The sequence below is a fragment of the Zingiber officinale genome, chromosome 1A (genome assembly GCF_018446385.1).
Source record: "Zingiber officinale cultivar Zhangliang chromosome 1A, Zo_v1.1, whole genome shotgun sequence".
In the NCBI taxonomy this organism is placed as follows: Eukaryota; Viridiplantae; Streptophyta; class Magnoliopsida; order Zingiberales; family Zingiberaceae; genus Zingiber; species Zingiber officinale.
The window spans coordinates 144,467,095-144,476,739 of record NC_055987.1 but is presented as its reverse complement, the minus strand read 5'-3'; the positions used below and the strand labels follow the sequence as shown (position 1 = coordinate 144,476,739).

Sequence of the window (9,645 nt, the reverse complement as noted above, 5' to 3'; positions counted from 1 at the left end):
ATAATTCCTATACATATATATTTGCTCACTTTTTAAGGATATTATACACAAACAAGTGCTCTTGTAATCGATATAAAGTAACAATTCAAGTTTCGATAATTTATCAAAAGTTGTAGGTAGATTTTTTGAATTTATTAAAAGGTACGTGCTATTTTGTTATTTATCAAATGACATACTTTTTTATAGTGCTCTTCTCATTTTATCCTTCTGATAAATTTGACATTTTTTATTTTTTAAATTTTCTTTTTGTCTTTTTTCTATCATTTCTCTATCTCTTTTCTTTCTACCTAGGCATGTAATATCTATTCTCTTTCCTTTTCTCTTTTTTCTTTCCTCTTTTTTGCACGCCGATTCTTCTAAAAATATTTTAACACTCTCGAGAAGTCAAAATAAATAATGGATAACATATTTGAACTCCTTGCAATCTCATAAATCTACAGGAATTGAAATGGGTGTAATCGGAGCATTCTAGATCTATCAGTGAGTTTTGACCAAAATTCACTGATGGACTTAGAGAGGTTCGATTGCATCAATTTCAATTTCTGTGGATTTCTAAGATTGCAAAACTCTAAATATATTATCCATTGTTTATTTCGACTTCCCTAGAATGTTGAAATATAATAAGATAGAAATGTCAAAATTCTCAACGTTAAGCTTGATATTGAATCATATCAGGCCCAATATGGGTCTGAGAATTTTGACGATTCCTCCTTATTACATTTTAACACATCTGCGAAGTCAAAATAAATAATGGATAACATATTTAAACTTCTTGCAACCCCAGAAATCTACAGGAACTGAAATAGATGTAATCGAAACTCTCTAGGTCCATTATATGTTTTGACTAATCGGAGCTCTCTAGGTCCATCAATGAGTTTCGGTTAAAATCCATTGATGGACCTAGACAGCTATGATTGCACTCATTTCAGTTCTGATGGATTTCTAGGGTTGCAAGGAGTTCAAATATACTATCCATTATTTATTTTGGCTTCTAAGAGGAGTTAAAATGTAATAAGGAAGAATCACCAAAATTCTCTACATTGAGCCTGATATGGAATGATATCAGGCCCACGTTGGGTCTGCTATGATTCCATATTAGGCCCACATTGGGTCTGATATGATACATATCAGGCCTAACGTGGAGAATTTTGGTGATTCTTCCTTATTCTATTTTAACACATTTGAGAAGCAAAAATAAACAACGGATGTCATATTTAAATTCCTTGCAACTCTATAAATCCACAGGAACTTAAATGGATGTAATTTGAGATCTCTAGGTCTATAAATGGGTTTTAACAGAAATCTACTAATGGACTTAGAGTGCTCCGATTGCATCCGCTTCAGTTTTTATAGATTTCTAGGGTTGCAAGAAGTTCAAATATATTATCTATTGTTTATTTCGACTTCGCAGAGATGTTAAAATATAATAAGGAAGAATCATCAAAATTCTCAGACCCAATATGGAGAATTTTGATAATTCTTTTTTGTTATATTTTAACAGAAGTCAAAATAAACAATGGATAGCATATTTGAACTCCTTGTAACACCAGAAATTCACAAGAACTCAAATGGGTGCAATCGGAGCTCTATAGGTCCATCAATAGGTTTTGATCCGGAAAAAAGAAAAGAAGAGAGGAAAAATGATAAATTCCAATATCCTTTAGTTACGCCCCTCATTTGGAAAAAAAATTCCTATAAATAGGTCGTAGCTGGGGTTTAAACCACAGATGCCTGAGTGACAACTTGGATATCTTACTACGACACCATGACTCTAGGGATAAGAAAAAAGAATAGATGTTGCATACATAGGTAAAAAGAGAAAAGAGAAAGAAATGATAAAAAAAATAAAAAATAAAAAGTAATTTAATTTATTAGAAAGGTAGAATGGAAAGAGCATTACAAAAAAGTACACCTTTTATTATTCTTTATTACATAATAAAGTAGTATGCATCTTTCCATAAATTTAAAAATCTATCTACACTAGTTTTTTTGATAAATTACTGTTCAAATTTTTTCCCATCTTACATTCGTCTAAGTAAACAGTAAACACGACCCAACTCCACATTCGTCTAAGTAAACAGTAAACACGACCCAACTCCGGTTGCCAAATTAATCTATTGATGATTCCAGAATTTACCAATTTTAAGAGTTTCTATAAAATAAAAATCGTCGGAAAGGAATACAGATAAAAAAAATAATTTAGTGTTTAATAAAATAAATTGCGTAAAGTATTTAACATAATATAGAAAATAATCAGTAATTAATTTGATAGTAGGAGCAATTAATCACAATTAAAAAAGGTAAGTCTATAAAAAGAAGATTTTACAATATAAGAAGTATTTAACACATCCAACAAAACGAGGGAGGAATCATTGCCCGCTCACCGTCGACTGCTTTATAAAGCGCGGGCGCGGCATCTCTTAAGCAGCGTTCCATTTCCCATTCCCACTTCACTTGGTGAACCAGGAGCGAGAGCGCATCCACATTTCGCCATGAGGGAGATCCACCGACCCTCCTCTTCCCCTGCGACCCTGCTGTTTATCGTTCTCCTTCTCGCCGGAGGCGGAGGAGGCGCCGCCTCCGGGCCGATAAAGACGGTGGTCGTGCTGGTAATGGAGAACCGCTCCTTCGACCACATGCTGGGGTGGATGAAGAGGAACAATCCGGAGATCAACGGCGTGACGGGGCAGGAGTGGAACCCGATCTCGACGACCGACCCTTATTCGCGGCGAGTCTACTTCCAAGACGGCGCCCAATACGTGGATCCGGACCCGGGGCACTCATTCCAGGCCATACGCGAGCAGGTCTTCGGCTCGGACAACTCGTCTGCCGACGTGGCGCCGATGAACGGGTTCGTGCAGCAGGCGACATCCATGTCGGAGAATATGACGGAGAGCGTGATGAATGGGTTCCCTCCGCAGATGGTGGCGGTGTACGAAGCGCTGGTCCAGGAATTCGCAGTGTGTGATCGATGGTTCGCGTCGATGCCGGCGTCGACGCAGCCCAATCGGCTTTACGTCCACTCCGCTACCTCCCACGGCCTCATCGGCAACGACAATGGGTACGCATCCGTCTCCCCTGCCTGCTTCCTCTTCTTTTTTTTTTTCTCTTCTTCTTCCCCTCGTCGCCTATTCGTTTCCTTGTATTTTTTGTCGTTGAGATTGCGATGGTTAATTCGATTCGATCCGGATAGATGGCCGGCTGTTGTTTTTTTTTTTAATTTTGGTGGGAAAGCTAGCTGGTTGTTGTTGGGAAATGGGATCGGACGCCTCTGGATCGTTGTCTGAACCATTAATTGACATTCCCAGAGAGGAGTCTTGGTGTTTCACCTCACTCTCGCTGTCTCTCCACTGTAGACAATTTCTCATGGGGCGATTCAATGTGATAAATCATTTTTTGTGTCTGTGTGTGTCAGTGAGGTATCTGCTAGTCTTAACTCCATAGGGGCCCTTGTTATTTGACCACACTGTTTGTGTTTGTCAGTGAGGTATCTGCTACTTTTAAACTCGTGATGGTATCATTATTTAACCTATTGTTAGGTTAGAAATGCTTCGTGCTAAAGAAACAGTAGATCAGATTTGTTTAGTTTACAAACTAATAAGTTAAGGAACATTTATTTATAGCTGAGCTCAGATGTCTCCATTGTCAAAACAATGCAGCAGAAATTCTCACCCAAAATAGTCCAAAGCACTTAAACATGGTCTCTGATTTTCGATAGCTAGCTCCCTGAGAAAACTTTAGGGAATTACATCCAATTTTATCTCCAGAATAGTATTTTTGACCTTGATGTGTTGTGGAAAAAAATACAGATAAATAATAGTTTGACATGAATATGATTCTACAGGTAAAATTGAAGACAATTTTTATAGAATCTCAATGGAAAATGTCTCTTCTTTGAAGGAGGACATCACATCAGCAAGTTTTGTTGTAGTTAGAAATGTTTTTGGGGATTGTTTTTTTTTTTTTTTCAAATTTAAAAAGAGAGGTTCGTCGATGTCGATTCATTAGTCAAAATCATGTTTCTTATCGCATGGTTGTATGAGTATCATATATCCATAACTGATTAGATTGCAAATTTCGACTCTATTAATTATCCATTACTAGTTACTAGGCTGCATTCGACTTGCTAAAAAACTAAAGAACTTGATAAAACTCGTGCAGAGCTCTGATACCTGGGGTTCCACAGAGAACAATGTTCGAGAACATTGATGAAGCAGGACTTTCTTTTGGAATATACTACCAGAATATACCAGCTGTTCTGTACTATCGCAACCTTAGGAAGATCAAATACATTTCCAAATTTCATTCCTATGGGAAGTCGTTCAAGGATCGTGCACTTGAGGGCAAGCTCGAGAACTATGTTGTCATCGAGCAGCGTTTCATGGACTCAAAAGACAAGCCGGCCACCGATGATCATCCTTCCCATGACGTGTACCAAGGACAGATGTTTATCAAGGAGGTCTATGAAACCCTTCGCGCCAGTCCCCAGTGGAATGAGACCCTCTTAGTCATCACTTACGATGAGCATGGTGGCTTCTTTGATCATGTTCCAACACCAGTGAGGGGTGTCCCTAGTCCTGATGACATAGTTAGCCGTGCGCCTTTCTTCTTTAAATTCGATCGTTTGGGAGTTAGGGTACCTGCCATTATGGTCTCTCCATGGATCGAGAAGGGCACTGGTAATTTTCATTAACTTTGAATATATTTATGGTTATTAACCTAATTGTTTTTATAATGCATATATAATTGAACCGTATAAGTTGGATATTTGCAGTTATTCATGGTCCCAATGGACCAACTCCAACTTCAGAATATGAACACTCATCCATACCAGCAACTGTGAAGAAACTTTTTGATCTACCTTCATTCCTGACAAAAAGAGATGCATGGGCTGGAACTTTCGAGGGCATTGTGCAAACTAGGACAACACCACGATCTGATTGCCCAGGTGATCATCTACTTGCTGATCATCATCTGCATGCATCTTCTTTGAAATTAAAATTCATCCCTACTCGAAACTCGTGATGTTCAATAATAATGTATATATTAAACGATCTAAAATTCAATAGCTAGCAATCAAAGTGAAATTAAAATTTAGGAGAAGATTATTATTGGTAATTAAGTTCATGACCTCTAAACACACGGGTAAAAATGTTGTTATTTTTTTCCCCTATGTGTGGCAATTAGATAGTCGAAAACTCCATTGCAAATATCAAAATGTTCCATCCGAGAAATCCCCTAGCTAATATGATTTTTGTTTACGAGTTCAGTTCAACTCCCAACTCCCTTAAAGATTAGACCCACTGAAGCTAACGAGGAGGCCAAGCTGACTGAGTTCCAGCAAGAGCTCGTGCAACTCGCATCAGCGCTAAATGGGGATCACATCCTGATCGACTTCCAAGACAAAATCGTGAACAATATGACGGTCAGGGAAGCCATAGACTACGTGGATGCTGCAGTCGAGCGCTTCTTGGAAGCAGGAAGATCTGCAAAGAAGATGGGCGTCGATGAGGAGCAAATTGTGAAACTGAGACCATCACTGACGTCGAGGTTTCCATAAAATGTGTCTCCTTGAAGACTGTTGGTGTTAGTTGGGTATATAAACATGGTCGATCATTCTTGCTGCTGATCATCTAAATAAAATGAGCAGGAAGGATACTTGCTGCTGCTGCTGCCTGCTAGGGATATTTAAATTTCTGATAGTTAGGAGTTATCAGTCTTCTTCCTGTCGAAAGGGCCCAGGGAGGGATGTGTAGTGTTTTCTGTAGTTTTAATTATGATTGGAATGGATCGGCAGATGCAATTGGTTTCACTTCTTAATTTGACTCAAATTCCAACTTGGGGCCGGACACAGAAATACACAGCTCAATGATCGATCAGTAGGAGACTTAGGTAATCGTGCAAAGATCACGGGCGAACCCAATCCTATATCATTTATATTTTATCCATTTATAAAACATAGTTCGATTTTTCAAGCCCAGCACAATCTTATACCTCATTTTATCCATCCAAATATTTAAAACAAGTTTAGTGCCAAGCATAAACTGTATGATTAATTACAGTAGTAGTTAATTAAAAGCGATTCGCTCGCTCCCACCGCCTCCGTCAACACGGAGGAGGTAAATCACGAGTGGTTACTAACCATTAGTGCAAATGATCAACACATGAGGAGGTTATGCTCGACAGTAGTAGTTAATTAAAGTACGCATACGTACTTGTATTGTAGTTAAATAAATCCCTTAATTAATTAGTTTGCGCGTGCTGCGTTTCTCTGCACGTAGCAGTGTCGTCGTCCAAGGCCGGCCGGTCGGTGCCCGGTGGCCATATTTCAACAGGGTGCCGGCGCAGTCATTAATGGGGACGGCGTTGCATAGGGAGTCGACCGGGAGAAGGCAATTGGCGAGGAGAGCTTCCGCCACTCCCCCACTCAATATTGATGTTTCGCCAAGGCGCTGCTGGAACATTAAGCTGCTCCTGCGCCTGGGACGTCGCCGTTCTACAACGTCTTCTTGAACCCTATCGTCCAACGCCTCCAAGTCCAGCTCAAAAAGTTCCTCCTCCTCCTCCTCCTCTTCTTCTTCGACATGATGATTAATGATCTCTATATATTCCTCCGAAATGATGGTACGCTGCGGCTCACTGACATTAATAATGGCGGAGGCTACTGTGCTTGCCATCTCTTCTTCTTCTGCTGGCGATTAGCAGTGTAATTAGACTCCATGATTAAATAGCTTGCGAGAGAGATGCTGAGCGTGAGTGGGTTAATTTTGGTGGCTTCCTTTCAACTAACTTGCAACTGTCTACGGAGGTTTGGGCTAGTTCGAGTGTTTTTTTTCCTAGGTAATTTATTTGATTAGAAGAAATTGTTAATTAATATCGGTTTGGTTGAGAAGTTTATCTATCTGAGATACCAACATTTGAAGTTTTGAACCAACGAATGCTTTTCATGTATTAATTAAAAAACCTAAAAAAATATTTATGTCGTCAACTAATATTAGTGGCAAAAAATTCATACGTCCATCTAAATCGTCTGGAAAGGGGATCCATAATGCATGATTACTATAATATCTACCCTCTCATTAAAAAAATGATTAGGTTCATTGTTACATACTTATTATAACAACATATCTCTTTCATTCACATTCTTTTTAATATTAACACTTATTAATTATGAGTCTCACAATCCATTCAATTATCTTAAAATTATATTATATTAAATAAATATATTTTAAATATATTTTAAAATATTTAAATTATTATTAATAATTTTAATAATAATCTTACTTTTTAAAATTATTAATATTTTTAAAATTTAAAATTTTTAATAAACAAAATTAAAAAATAAAACACACGTGGCCCATGTTGCTTGAAGGTGTTTAAGTGGAGGGATGCTATAACACCTCTCCATGGCTCAATGATGGATATTAACATCAAGAGGTGTTATAACATCCCTATTAACATGGCATTGCAGATGCTCTAATTCTACTGTCATCTATAAAGATAAATTAGGAAATCGAAGCGGACCTATATGAAAGGATATCGTATATATGAGAGGATCGTCATATGATTTTTTATCGAGATTCAACCCTTACTTACGATGATAATTTCAACATGATGACTAACTCAACCATGTCATAAAACTGTAGTCAACTAATATCGAGCATATGACATATGGATATAAATTAAAACTCATATAAATTAGTTTTTATTGGGATTCAATTTTGACTTATGGTTAATAGTTGGGTGTTTGTTTTTATGCTTCATTCAACTATCTAAGAATAATAATTATCTATAATTTATCTCTTCTACATTAATCTATAAAAAGTAACTTTTAACATTATAAATTAAAATTGACACATCATAACATTTTAATTTTTATTTTCATTTTGAATTAATTTACAGTTTAAGTTGCCAAAGCTAAAAGATACTTTTATTTTTCTTGAATATAATATATCTTCAGTTTTTTTAATCTCTAATTTTAATTTTATAAATCGAACTTTATCTGTAATTTCACTACTTACAGTACTCCAATGCAATACTGACTTCGCCGGTGACATTATTAACCTGCTCGTCGAGTACTCTTCTCCTTCTCCTCTATCTTCTCCAACTTCGGCGACCACGGCCGGCGATCCTTCGCCCCCACCAGACGTTCGTAGTGCTTTTTTAGCTCGGGCGTACTGCACAAATCCCAGCTCTCCTGATCCACATCGCCGACGGATATCAGCTTGGTTACGAACTCCGGCTGTACCTTGATTACCGTCCTCCCATCGGCTCCCCTCACATACTCGAACGGAGACTGTCCCCCGCCGGCGAACTGAGGGGCACTTTTGGAGGCAGATAGAGACGCCAGCGACGCGGCTGTGAGGGGGTCGTTCGAGTCTCCCGGGAGCCGTTCAATGGGGAGAACGAAGTAGGTGCTGCCGGGGAGGAGCTTGACACCGATGGAGAGGGCAGGCACTGGGCGGCCAATGAAGAAGGAGTCGGAGTGGCAGACAACGTGCTTCGGGAAGCGGAACATAATCTCGCCGGCGAGGAGAGGTTTCGCACGGCCGGAGAGCGTGATCCGCTCGGTGGCGCCGCCCCAGAAGATGAGGTCGACTGCGAGAGAGGCGGGCTTGAGGCACGGCGAGTAGGCGTTTCCCATGGTGGGGATCAAGAAGAGAGTAAGGCAGATTAATCTTGATAAGATCGGATCAAAACCAACAATACAACAATATTTATACGGGTTGGCGATGGTTTGACTTTGACCAACTTTAGATGTGTGCGAACGGTCAATAATAATTGCAAATCTTAGATTTTCTCTCTTATTAATCTAAAAAATGTCTTAGCCAATTAGTTGAAATGTTGAATGTCGATTGCGGATCGCTAATCTAATTTGCTACTTAATCGACAGCGCCCGTGTTTTTGCTGATTAATTTGTGTGTAGCAAAAGATGACCCAATACATCTGTATGTGTAATTTGTTGCCAAAATCCATGCAATTCCCATGTTGGCCTTGACATCCGAGGAAAAGTCAAACACGGACAAATTGCATGCTTGAAAAATTAAAAAATATATATATATTATGAAAATGTGCACGAAAGGGAACAGAAGATATTAAGGCAAAATCATTCATGAATATAGTGGAAATTATTGACGTGGAGATCCTTGATTCCTTGTTCGGATTTGCTTCATTCGACAGCACTAGGTGTTCACGCTTCGCCCTTAACAAACTGTTTGGTACTTTGGCCCTTAAAGTTTTAGCTGCCAACGCCATAGAGACTAATTTGCAAATCTTAGGCGCTACCCGCACTGTTAGAAATTTCAAAAAATCGCAATATTAGAAATTCAAGGAGTAAATTCAAAATTGCAGCGACGTTGATTGCACACGTTTAACATGTTTGAAATGTTTTTGTTATCCAGATTCGAGTTCATCACCAAACGAGGCAACGTCACTGCTGGCATATATTATCAGTTAATTATAGCAAATCGACAAGATTGACCTTCTTTTTAATAGATTTTCAAATATGTCTTATCAGATGTCTCCCTTGAGTCAGATTGTACTAATTTTATTTTGAATAAGACTCCTAAACCATCTTCTTCTGGTTATAAAGACTTTCTGCATTAACCCACGTAACTATTACCATTAAATTAATAATCTAATACT

The 9,645-nt window shown here is 38.5% G+C and overlaps 1 protein-coding gene across 1 annotated transcript; it reads left to right on the top strand.

Moving 5' to 3' along the window:
- The first annotated feature begins 2,396 nt into the window (after positions 1 to 2,396).
- On the top strand, positions 2,397 to 5,795 carry LOC122037391 (non-specific phospholipase C2-like). The gene is made up of 4 exons (XM_042596853.1): positions 2,397 to 3,061; positions 4,162 to 4,679; positions 4,775 to 4,948; positions 5,271 to 5,795. The coding sequence occupies exons 1-4, from the start codon at positions 2,493 to 2,495 to the stop codon at positions 5,558 to 5,560; spliced, it is 1,551 nt and encodes a 516-aa protein (XP_042452787.1). The 5' UTR covers positions 2,397 to 2,492; the 3' UTR covers positions 5,561 to 5,795.
- Positions 5,796 to 9,645: the final 3,850 nt, after the last annotated feature.